The 13,458-nt window shown below is 41.7% G+C and overlaps 1 protein-coding gene across 5 annotated transcripts in view; it reads left to right on the forward strand.

Annotated features, from left to right (window-relative positions):
• Positions 1-13,458, forward strand: part of LOC134338178 (ribosomal protein S6 kinase 2 alpha) — a 255,579-nt gene that overhangs the window by 96,286 nt on the left and 145,835 nt on the right. For all 5 annotated transcript variants that reach the window (XM_063033799.1, XM_063033798.1, XM_063033800.1 and 2 more), the window contains one exon: positions 6,637-6,681. In XM_063033799.1, the coding sequence (XP_062889869.1) occupies positions 6,637-6,681 (45 nt within the window). The remainder of the gene's footprint in view (positions 1-6,636; positions 6,682-13,458) is intronic.

Genomic DNA, 13,458 nt, shown 5'->3' on the forward strand with positions numbered 1-13,458 from the left:
GTTGGTCTATATTTCTATAAAGGAGACACATTCGTTCTTAATAATACCTGGTTTCGAATTTGGGTTGGATGCACTAGCACAATCTTGCATTGACAACTATGAAATTTCTCAAGGAGCTTCACAAAAATTTGTCAGGAAGATTACTAGGGAGTTATGTGGCTAGATACTAAAAGCTTGGTCAAGGAGGTAGATTTTAAAGAGTTTTTTGAAAAAGAGTGAGAATGAGACTGAAAGGTATAGGAGATAGTTCCAGATCTTAACATGCCTGTACCTGAAAATGGTTGAACATAACAATCCTAAGGGTTTATAGGCTGGAGGAAGTTAAAGATGTGAAAGGGTTCATCTGTTGTGGGATTTGACTACCAGGAAGGGAATGTTAACTCTCATCTGTTGCTTATCTGGAAGCTAATATAAGCCAGTGATCATAAGAAGTAATAAGCAGCAATTTTAGGTGAGCTTCGGTTTATACAGTTTAGGGAAAAAATACTGCATTGGATTGAAGAGGTTTGGGTCACAGTGACACAGATGAAATTTATAGTAGGTAAGTTCTTGCCTTATTCTAACTAAAGGCCCCAGATGTGAAGTATTGTTTGTCTTGCCACCAATGTTGACTGACCTGCAATGTGTTCCTAGCATTTTCAGTTTTTATTCCAGTGATTGGACTATTTCCAGGGAAAAGATGGAGTTGTCGATGACTAAATATATGTACTGGGAGAAACAACGTCATAGAGAGCACTACAGCAAACAAATGGGCCCTTCAGTTCATCTGGTCCATGCCAGACTATTATTCTGCCTCATCCCACCAGCCCACACCTCCATACCCCTCTCATCCACGTACTTACCCAAATTTCTCCTAAATGCTGAAACCATACCTGCATTCTCCACTTTCGCTGGTTATGCAAGTGTGAAGGTGGTAGAGTCGTTAAATAACTGATCCACGTGCCTGGACTAGCAGTCGAACACTGAGTTTCGATTTTAGGATCTTGAATAGGGAAAACAACAGCTTGTCTTGTAACAATCACCACTAATGCTTCTGGATTTTGGTAAGACCCCATTTGGCTCTCAAACATCTTTAAAGGAGGAAGATTTGCCTTCCTCCCCTAGTCTGGCTTGCACGTAATTCCGAGTGCACACTTGTGGTTGACTCTTATTTAAAAAAACCACGACCTGACAAGCCACACTGTTAAACCAGTATCACTGCTTTTATCGAGAAAAGATAAAACTAGGCAGACTATCTAACTGTAATGTAGGCACGGAATTTGGAAACAGCAAGGTTGTTCTGAGAGCAGCCAACCTTGCAAGGTCCTCACAGACATCTGGGGACTGCCCAAGGCAGATTAGCGTTATTTATTAATTGTATGTCCATTGAAACATGCAGTGAAATGTGTCATTTGCGTTAACAATGTGGTCTGAAAATTTGCTGGGGCGCCACACATTTTGGTACTAGTATAGCATGCCTACAATATTCAACAGAACAACACACTTATAACAGCAAGTGACCACCAACAACCAGCAAAACAATCCTCTTTTACCACTTCCACCAACCACACATGCAGCTGGGCTTCCAACCCCAGTACAGGCCACTTCCAGACCTCCAACCTCCAGACTGTTGTCCTGGACTCGTGTTCATCGGGCTTCTGACCACTAGGCTCTCTGACCTAGGGGCTTCAATTTTCAGGCTTTGACTTTCCTTAAACTCCACATGGACTCCAGACCTAATGAACTGCCATATCATTGAGTTAAACTGGGTAAGGGGGATGTCTCACTGATTACCAACTGAAACAGGTGAGTCTCCAGACTGAACAATGCTTGGAAGAAGCATTGAAAAGTAGCAAAGGAACAGAGTATACTCTTGGTGATTGTCTTCATTAACAGTCACGAAAAGTGGCTTAGAAGTAACACCATTGACCAAGCTAATTGAATTCTGGAGATGCTGGAAATCCAAGCAACACACACTTCATCAGTCGTGATGAAAAGTCTTGCCCTGAAACATCAACTGTTCATTCTCTTCCATAGATGCAGCTTGGCCTGCTGCGTTCCTCCAGGGTTCTGTGTGAGTAGCTTTGAGTTCTGAAGGACACAGCCACTATTGGATGAAGATATTTCACTTTGTCTTGGCCACTTTGCCATCTGTCCTTGAAAACATTGATAGAAATGACCACCAAGCAAGTAGTCCTTGTGGAAACACAGCGCTGCCTTTGCATTAAGATGCCTTCCAACGTGTTGTATGCTACTGCAAATGGACTTAATGGGATGGTCAAATCAAATCTGGGCATCTGAAGCACTGTGTATCATAAGTGAGGCAGAAAGGTACGCAGTCACCATCTGTAACTTCGTGGCAGATCTGTAACAGTTCTTTAGTGTTCCATTACTATCAAACCAGATGATCAAATCTAGTTCAATGTGGAGTATGCCAAGTATGTTTGGAGCAGCAGCATCAGGCAAATCTAAAAACGATTCTTCGCTTATGGCTGTGTGGCGAGGCACATCTCAAACACGGTTTATAAATTTGCTGATGACACAACCGTTGCTGGCAGAATCTCATATGGTGATGAGGTGTTGTACAGGAATGAGGTAGTTTCGTTGGTTGAGTAGTGTCACAACAATATCAGTGATACCAAGGAATTGACGGTGGATTTCAGGAGAGGAAGTTGTGAGAACACACACCAGCCCTCAAATCTCCTTGAGAAGTTATTGGTGGAAAGGGTGAGCAGCTGGGCACCAACATCTCCAGAGGTTCTATCCTAAGCCCAACACATTGATACAATCAAGACATCATGCCAGTAGCTCTACTTCATGACAAGTTTGAGAAGATTTACTCTGTCCACAGAGTCTAGCTGATGTACAGTGGAGAGTATCCTGACTTGTTGCATCATCGTCTTCTGCAGAGGCTCCGATGCACAGGATTACGAGAAGCTGCTGAGGGTTATAGACTTGGCCAGTTCCAGAATGGGCACAAGCCTCCCCAATATCGAGGACATCTTCAGAAGGCAGTTAATTGGCCACGGGTGTAACTGAGTGATGTAGGTCATTGGGCTAAAAGGCCTGTTACCATGCTGTGTATCTCGAAATAAAGTTACAACATTGGTATCTTTGCAACAGTGCAGAAAATTGCTCAGATATGTAAATGCTTTTTTCCCTAGAAAATTGACGGATCAAATCCAGTTAATTACCATCCAATCATTTTCCTGTCAACCATCAACAAAGTAACAGAAGGGGGCCATCAAAATTGCTGTCAAGTGGCATTCATTCACCAACAACCTATTCACTGTCCATTTTGGGTATCCCTGGAACCAGAATTAAGCAAATCCTGAGCCAAGCATGGTCCAATGAGCTGAATTAATGGGATGTAGTTGGCGTGACTGTCTTCGATATCAAGAAATCGAATTTGACTAAATGTGGCATCAATGAGCTCTTGTAAAATTAAAGACAATGATGTCAATGAATAGACCCTGCAATGGTTGGAGTCATAATTGAAGGGAAATGGTTGTGTGTTGAGAGTCAATCATCTCAGTGGCACTCTGCAGGAACTGTTACTGAGACAGTCTACAACTGCTTCAAGGACCTTTATTCTTTCACAATGTCAGAAGCGTGGGTGTTGGCTGAAGATGGGGCTCCACAACAGCACAGCAGTTAGTGCAACACCATTATGCTCGAGGCAGTGTGGAGCTTGCATTCAGTTTGGTGCCATTCTAGAAGGAGCCTGTGCGCGTCCTCCCTGTGAAATGCGTGGGTTTTCTCAGGGTCCTCTGGTTCCCTCCCACAGTACAGAAACCTATCGGGTGGGTTAATTGGTCATTGTAAGTTGTCCTGTGATTAGGTTCGGGTTAATCAGGTTTGTTGAAGCGCTGTGGCTCAGAGGACCTGAAGGGCCTACTCTGTGCTGTATTGCTGAAATTAAGATAAAACTGCACATTGCTCAATTTCATTTATAATTAATTGCACAGAATTTGAAGGTCTCAAAGCAAAACTGGACAATGTTCAGGCATGGATAAAATAATGACAACTTCACGGAGTTGTGTTCGCAGCTTGGCACCTCAGAGGAACCAGCCTCCCCTCTATGGACTCTGTCTATTACTGCCTCAGTAACTTAGCATAATTGAAGATCCACATTCTCTCTCCTCCTCCTCCCGTTGTACAAAAATTACAAAAACCTGAAAGCATGTATCCATAGGCTCAAGGTCAGCTCCTATCCTGCTGTTGTCAGACTCTCGTATGGACCTCTTGTACAATAAGATGGACTCTTTGACCTCACAATTTACCTCGTTATGATTTTGCACTTTATTGTCTATCTGTACTGCACTTTTTTGGTAGCTTTTACACTTTATTCTGCATTATTGTTTTCCTTTATTTGAGCTCAGTGCACTGTGCAATAATCTGATCTGTATAAACATAATGTAAGACAAGTATTTTTCACTGTATCTAGGTACATGTGACAATAATAAACCAACAGCAATACAACAAAAAGGCTTGGTAATTAATCAGTAACGAAAGTCTCGAACCATTTACCTTTGACGTCCAGTTGCATTACCATCATCAAAATCCCCATTGATATCCTGCGGGTTGCCATTGATCAGGAACTCGACTAGACCAGCTTTATAAATAACCTGCATTTGTAGTCATTTTATCATGCAGTGAGCGACTTGGTTCATGACGTCTAAAGGCTTGCCACGATCAACAAGGCACAAGTTGGCTATATAATTGAATGATTTCCATTTGCCTATGGGTACCTGTTGCAGTACCAATATCTTCAAGAGGACATTCAGGGCAAATGGGCCACTTGGGTTGCACCCCATTGCGTATCGGACTGCAAAGCACTCCAGCGTGTGGTGAAAACTGCCCAGTGGATTATCAGCACCCAGTTGCCCACTATTGAGAATATCTACCATAAACGCTGCCTGGGGCAGGGCGAAAAGCATTATCAAGGATGCATCTCACCTTAACCACGGACTTTTTACTCTCCTCCCATCCGGTAGGCGCTACAGGAGCCTCTGCTCCCGCACCAGCAGGCACAGGAAGAGCTTCTTCCCTGAGGCTGTGACCCTGCTGAACCTCACATCACAGCGCTAAGCAGTATTGTACCCATATTGTACTGTCTCAGTACTTCTATATTTGTGTGCTGTAGTACTTACTTTTTATTCGCAGTTATTTTGTAAATAACACTATTCTTTGCATTTCTGGTTAGACGCTAACTGCATTTCATTGGCTTTGTATCTGTACTCGGCACAATAACAATAAAGTTGAATCTAATCTAATTTCTAATCTAATTAGCCGCCCAAGGGATTCACCCTCCCCAACACTAGCACAGTAGCATATCCCAGCTACGAAATTCATTGTAGTTACTTGCCTGGACTACTGTGACAGCCCAAATACACAGATTCCACTACCAGAAAGGACGAGGGGAGGAGGTGTGTGGAAACACCATCATATACAGGTTCCTCTCCTGGTCGCGTTCCATCCTGATTTGGAAATACATTGCTGGTTCTTCATCATTGCTGGAACTAAACCTTGGAACTCCTTTCGAACAGTGCAAGCACCTTCTCTGGATGAGCCTCAGTGGTCCCAGTAGCCAGCTTGCCTCCATCTTATCAAAGGCAATTAAGAATGAGCAATATATGCTGGCCTTGTTTGCAATGTTCAGATTCCAAAAAATATTTTTTCATCAGAACTTGAACATGTGAATTAGTTAATTATAGTCCTTGACAAATCAGAGGAATATTTTTGCAGTGGTGGAGGTACAGAATGGTCAGGGATGGGTGCACTTTTTGAGCTGGAAGCTGAAGATTTTCGTGGTGGTTAGGATGTGTATGAATCCAATGGTTTTACAGTCAGGAGAGGCCGCCGGGAATGTGTGAGATCCAGTGCTTCCATGATAAGTTTTCAAAAGGGAATTGAAAATTTTTGTGCAAAATTGCTGATTGTCGAGTTGAAGGGAATACTACTTCCAAGACTCAAAGGTGATGTTTGACTGCATAGCTCTCAGGAATCGGAGCTAAAGCTGGACCTCTGTGCAAATTGATCTTGGGTAAAGAAATATCTTAATAAAAATCAATGCTCACAGCATAACGTGTATGAGTGTGTACATCTCCTGTGCCCTAGCCAGACTGGATTCATCTCTGCTGTCCTGCCATTTTCTGTAGGGCCAACTGACCCTTTAAAACAGCCCACACCAGTTGAAAATCTGAATAGGTTTTCCCATAAATTGTGCAATCATTCACTTAGAATTTTAAAAACCCTGATAAAACAGATTAATACTACATGAAGTATGGAATTGGTGGAAAAAAGCTTTGTCGGATTTGTACGCTCCATGTCATTGTGACTCATAGAATCATAGAGCTGTAGAACACAGCACAAAACAGGCCCTTTGGCCCATCTAGTCTGTGCTAAACCATTATTCTGCCTACTCCCATCGATCTGCACCCAGACAATAGCCCTCCATACCCCCCCATCCATGTACTTATCCAAATTTCTTTTAAATATTGAAATCACACCCATTTCAAGTTTTTTAAAAAATCCATTTAAGAATGTTGCAACTATGCAGATTGTAAGAATATTCTTTTCATTGCTTGCTTTTTGCTTAATGATGCAACATTTTTACATTTTTAAGTGACAACTTGTTCTATTTTTATTTTACAGAATGGACATGGAGTGTCAGAGGAAATAACAGATATTCCAGCACAGGTATTAATGTACATAATTACCTCCAACTGGATGGCATGAACATCGATTTTTGTTCTTCCTCCCCTTCCCTCTTCTATTCTCCACTCTGGCCTTTTATCTCTTCTCACCTGCTTATCAACTCTCACTGGTGCCCCTCCTCCTCCCTTTCTCCTATGGTCTGCTCTCCCCTCCTATCGGCTTCCTTCCTTTCCAGCCCTTTACCTTTCCCACCCACCTGGCCTCAGTAATCACCTTCTAGCTATGCTTCTTCCCCTCCCCACACCTTTTTATCCTGGTGCCTTGCCCCTTCTCAGTCCTGAAGAAGGGTCTCTGCCTGAAAAGTCAACTATTTATTCATTTCCGTAGATGCTGACTGACCTGTTGAGTTCCTCCAGCTTTTTGTGTGTGTTGCTTTTGATTTCTTGTGTTTATTAATGTACAGTATGCTAAAAGTAGACATTAAAAGTAAAACAAATAGAAGTAGAAATCTATTATGTTTAGAGTGTCACAAAATTTAAATAGCATGTACTTTGTAGACGATCTCTAAAGAATACGGGAAGAGGTATCGTAGCCACGTGTATTACAGAAAATGTTATTGGCACTGTTTTCAGAAACAAAGCTTTGCTTATGCTAAAAGTCCAAAAGGAGAGAGATACCATTCATCGTGCTGACCTTTCACTGGAATTAGGAAAGGTGTTAGCTGAACAGAGTTTAGTGTGTAAAGGAGGAACAGATACTGTGAGAATGGAAGGTAGGAGGGATGAGATGATGGCGACATTTACTTGGCTCTGTGCTGGCCTGAGACTTAGCCTGTGGCCTGCTCCTGCTGCTGCAGGCTTTCTGTCTATGGACTCACTTTTGTTCTGAATGCTATTTGTTTACATGATTTGTTTCTTTTTCTCTCTGCACGTTGGGTATTTAAGTCTCTTTTTTTGATGGGGTGTTTTGTGTTTCTTTGTTTTGTGATTGCCTGTAATGAGACAAATTTGAAGGTTGTAAAACATACTTTGATAATAGATGTACTTTGAACTTTGGTGTAAGAAGACTGTGTTAGGGTGGTGAATGTGTGGAATTTATTGCCATAGACAGCCAACTTGTTTAAAGTGGACTCTGTGTTCATAATTAGTAAGGATAGAAAAGGTTGGAGGAGGAAGACAGGAAAGTAAGGTTGAGATAGATAATAAATTAGCCATGATAAATGGCAGAGAGGACTCTGACTGAATGGCCTAATTCTGCTTCAGTGTCTTACGGCCTAAGAAAGGAGCGGTAATAGAACAGCTAAGGAAATTTTTCTGCTTAGCCAGAGTGGTGAATCTGTGAAACTCATTGTCGTAGGCAGCAGTGGAGGCCAAGTCATTGGGTATATTTAAGGTCAAGTCAGATAGATTCGTGATTGGTCAGGGCATGAAGGGATATGGGGGGAAGGCAGGGGATTGGGGCTGAGAGAGAAAACTGATCAGCTATGGTGAAATGGCGGAGCAGAGTTGATGGGCCAAATGGCCTGATTCTGCTCCTATATCTTATGATCTAAATGGGAGAATCCGAATTGGTATATGAAATAAAAGAAAGAAATGCTGTTTATGTTGAAAACCGATGGGTTATGTTTGTTCCATTTTCCATAATTCTGTTCTCTCCCTTTTTGCACCCTTCCTGAATCATTTCGTTTATCCTCCATCTCCCCACGGCCCCCAGATTCATTGTTTTTTCTGATACTTCCAATGTGATGTTGCCATCTTACACACATTGCCCTTGCCTTCCACTGGTTCGCTGCTCCCTACCACAACTCCATCAATATGCATTCCTTTTCCCATCATGAGCAATCAACAAGAGCGTAATATCTCCTAGATCTCCTCGCTTCCCACCATTCAGATTCCTAAACAAATTTTCCAAGTGAAGCAGTAATTTGTTTGCTTGCCTTTCAATTTAAAATACAGTATTCACTGCTCTCAATGGCACTGGGGCAACCACATGCAAACTGTCCTTAGCTTCTACACCTCTGCCCCTTAAATCCTTGGTTCCATTCCCCCTCTTAATTTCTCTTGACCTCCAACGATGGCTGAAGAATGGCACGTCAGCTTCCAGATTCAGTGTTGTTTTCAACAGTTCAGATAATAAACATTTCTAGCATTTTCTAATTTGCTTTCCCAAATTCTTGTTGGGATTAATGTCTATCCCCGTAGAAGGGAGTGTGGGGATGGTGGGAGGTTATTGTGGACTGGGGTCTTCCTGGTTTGTCAAAAAGGGAGAGAATTGCCTGGTCAAATTTTAGAATTTGAGGAGGTAATTCTCCAATACCCCTGACAATTCCCTTAGAGTTTATTTTTAATTTTAGAATTTTGCCTACATATCCCATTAGCATCCTGGGTTGCCATAATATCGACTTGCCTTTTGTCAGTTTACCTCACCTGCATTCACTTTTGTCTTGCTCTCTCCTTCCCTTCATTCTTTCCCCTGAGTCTTAACCCTGTTGATTGCACAGTTTTCCCAAGGTTTAAGTGTTTTTCTCTTCATATATGTAACCTGAATATTTTGAATGTTTTCTTATTTTTATTGCTGTACACACACGTAATAATGTGCTAAATGTTTTGTACACAAACTTAGCATTGTTCTGTTTATCTACTGTCCATTATGCAGTTGGTATTTAGGACAGCAATGAAGGTCTTCGGTCTCTGATGGTGTTCAGGGCTTTTGTTCATCATGTCAGTAACTTCCTTTTGGTTTTCACTGCTGTCAGTCATGCAAGTCCCGGGTTGAGACTCTGGAATACCATCACACTCAGATGTAGAAGGATTCTTCATTGCTGTTTCCATAACAGTTTTGTTTTACCGGTCAGGATTGTTAGCCCTGAGCTGAACTCCTGAACCTGGAGGACTGGTGGACTACTGTTAGTCTGACCTTTACTGTTTGACCTGTTTGGCATGGGTGACCCTACCAAGAGCCAAAGCATAAAGCCCTGACTCCAGCCAGCATAGCTCTCCGGGTCATTGAGGCACACAAGCTTCCAAACCACAAGACTATGGTCGTCTTGGAGAATAATTCTGTTTAAGAAGGATTAAAATAAAACTTCTGTTCACGGCAGAAGAGATGGTATCTTGACTATTTGCTCACCAATTATGTATTCTCATCAGTATGGAATTTAGCAAAACATTCAACATTAAGGTCTGAAGTGTTTTTCTTTTGCATATCTGACCAGTGGAAATCTCTTTATTTCTTTTCCATGGAAATCTATACACTGACTTTGGGTCTGTAAATGTTGTGATGGAGTGTATTATACAATTTTTAAGATGTAACATTTCTATTTAAAATTGCACTTTAGTAGCATCAAGAATTGTTATCAAATTCTTATTTGCATTCGAGTGTATTAACGAATTCTGCTTGATGTATTTCTTCTGATGTTGCAATTTTACTTTAAAACTATGACCACATACTATTAATTGTTGCTAGTTAAGTTTTAAGATGATATCTGTAATAACAGTGACCAAAATGTTCATTTGCAGAACAATGACATTCATGTGACTGTGGTCAGGATTTTTCTTAACCAAGTATTTTGTAAGCAGTGAGAAAGTGTGAACTATTGTCATGTCCTTTAGAAAAAAATGATGGCTATCAAAATGTCCTCATGAAGTATGTGCAGCGGCAGAAGTCATGCTTTTTGTAAATGATGATGCAGAAATAATTTTGAAGCCTATTGAGCTTGACAATGCTGCAAAAGCCGCTGAGGTAATGATACATTTTAACACAAAACTGCCAAGGTTTCAAAATGTTTGCCCAGGTTTATTGACTTGATGTGTTATGTGTTTTTCTTTTATGCCTGATGACTTTGGATGGAGTTTTAATTTCATCTCCATTGTCATCTTTCAGCTCCTGATGCTCAGATAAAGAAGTATTGGGGTGGGGGGGGGGGAACATTATTTATTTCTAATGTTCCATCTAATTTTTGTTTACACAACTGCGTGGACCGACCATTGCTCTGATCAGGGAATTTTTACTATAAACACCTTAATGAGTGGTGACGAGGAGCTTGGCATGAAAAGTCCAGAGAACCCTGAAAGTGGCAGGAGAGGTGGAAAGAGTGGTGAAGAAAGCATATGGGGTGCTTGCCTAGAGTTGAAGTGGTGGGATGGTATATTACAACTTAGATTAGGTTGCACTTGGAAAATTGTGCAGATCTGTGCAGTGGTTGTGTTGGAGAAGGTGTGGACACAATTCACCAGGTTGTTGGAATATTTCAACTAAGGATTTGTGCTAGTTCTTTTCATGAGGGCGTCTACGACATGGAAGCATAGATTTAAGGTAAGGTATAGAGGGGAATTTCTTTCATTTGTCTGAGGTGATGGAGGCAGATACTCTTAACTTTTAAGCTTCTAGCCATGCTCTTGAATTGTCAGGACTGGAAGTTTATGCCAAAATGGAAATGAATGTGTGCAAGAAAGGCGTCACCATAGCGCAGTGGTTAGGGCGATGCTATTACAGCTCAGGACCTCTGTGAAAGAGTGGGTTTCCTCCGTGTGCTCCAGTTTCTTCCCACAGTCCAAAAACGTACCGGTTAGCACGTTAATTCTTCTTGGGACCCTTAGCTCTTAAGTGGAGCACAGGCCATCGATGACCTCCCATCTCCATCGTCCTCTGAAGTCAACGGTAGGGTTGGAGTTCATCAACACCTCTGCAGTCCATTGCGTCCTTTGCTGTGCAGCTTCACCAGAGCCCTGTTGGCTGGCCTTGCCCATTTCCTCTTCTCAAGACGGCTTGGAATTTGAGAGGCAGGTCATTGTAAATTGGCCTGTGATTAGGCTAGGATTAAATAGTTGGGTCGCAGGGCAGTGCGGCTCGTTGAACTGGAAAGGCCTCTAAGTCAAACGAACATATTGCATGGTCGGCCGAATGGCCTCTTCCTGTGCTGTACAATTCTTATGACTTGGACGTGAAACTTGTATAAGATGTGATCACATCAACCGTGAAGCTTTTCCCATATTGTGTGTGCTTAGTTGCACTGTATCAAATAGCTTGTTTGAAATGAGACAGAGAAGCCAAACATCATACGAGCCTTTCGCAAGGTGATGAAAAATCTTATACACGGGGTTGTGTGTGATGCGATTAATGTCACATAATCTGTCCCCTGTTCAATTCTAATAGGCAAATCTGTGTAGATAATATGTTGTGAATTAAAGTAAGTATTATAGACATGGTGTTTGTTTATTTGCCAGCTGGGAACTTAATAGTGCTTGGAGCGTCCATTATCGCTAATGTTACAACATTAATATTGAAGGATGTGTCTGAGTAATTTAGAGATCTTGGTGCCAGTGGTCGACCTCATTAATGCCCACATTCTCTCTTCTCAAGTACTGTTTAGGATTGTTGCTCTGTTTTTTTTAAATAATAGTCTTGACAGGGAACCTTGAAGCAATTTTCGGAAATTATTACAAAGTCGTTGTTCTCTAGCAGCTCAACTCAATAATGAACTATATTCAGAAGGAACACACACAAAGTGCTGGAAAAGCCTTGAACCACAGCACATTGGTTCACTGGTTGTTTCAATAAAATACACTAGAACGAAGCAGTAAAATGAAGCAAAAATCTTCATATTACCTTTAAACAAATTTGAATGTAGTCACGAGATTCTGCCGATGCTGGAAATCTTGTGGTAGAACATTCTGCAGGTCAGGCAGCATCTGTGGAGAGGAATAAACAGTTGACATTTCAGGCAGAGACCTTTCACCAGGGCTGGAACGGGGGGGGGGGTGGGGTGGGAGGGGAGAAGCTCGAATAGGATATTGGGAGGAGGGAAAGCTGGTGGAGGATTGAGTCCAGGTGAGGGAGAAGGTGAGTGGAGGGGGATGAAGTAAGAAGGTGGGAAGTCAGAGCTGGGAGAGGTTAAGGGCTGGAGAAGGAAGAGTCTGATGGGAGAGGACATGGAAAGGGAAAGAGGAGGGGCACCAGATGGGCACGTGAAGAGAAGAAAAGGGGTAAGAAGGGAGCCAGAATAGGTAATGGAAGTATCGACTATTTATTCCTCTTGATAGATGCTGCCTGACCTGCAGAGCTCCGCTATCACTTTGTGTTCTATCACAACATTTCCAGCATCTGCAGAATCTCTTGTGACTCTATTCAAATCTGTTTAAAGGCAATGTGCAGATTTTATTGCACTTTACTGCTTCATTTTTATCGAAAAGACCAGTGCACTAATGTGCAGTGGTTCAGGGATTTTGTTTCCCAGCAGAAAGTTGACCAGTGTACTCATTTGTCTGGGAGCTGGGATGGAGTGCCATTGATGGATCTGTTTTGTATCATTTTCTTGTTTAGACTTTCTGATTATTGTAGAAGTTTCAAATGGAAATGAAAACTGAAAGCTCTGAATAACCCAAGAGAAATAGAACTGAAATCTCTGGTTGTTAACCTCTCATAAAGACTTGACAAAAGCTCATGGAGCTTGACAAGTATGTTTCTGTCACTAAAGATGCTGCCTTACCAACTGACTACTTTGACCAATTTCTGTTTACATTCTGATGAGCAGATAATCTGAGTGGAAAGTTTAGTGACTCCATACAATAATGTGAACTTAGTCATGTTCCTTGTTCAGACGAACACTGATAAAAGCTTGGCAGTTGGCATCCCCTTGTTTTTCAAAACAAGTGAGTGATAAATGGATACCGTAACACTCATAGACCAAAATAATTGCTTGCCATGTGGAAATGCAAATTCTATTTTTGTTTTTATTCACAGTCTAATAAATTATGATACCATAGTCTTTGATAAATAGTAACCTTTTCTACTGGAATTGTATGCAGTTGTGAGCACTTA

This window comes from Mobula hypostoma, chromosome 26 (genome assembly GCF_963921235.1).
Source record: "Mobula hypostoma chromosome 26, sMobHyp1.1, whole genome shotgun sequence".
NCBI lineage: Eukaryota > Metazoa > Chordata > Chondrichthyes > Myliobatiformes > Myliobatidae > Mobula > Mobula hypostoma.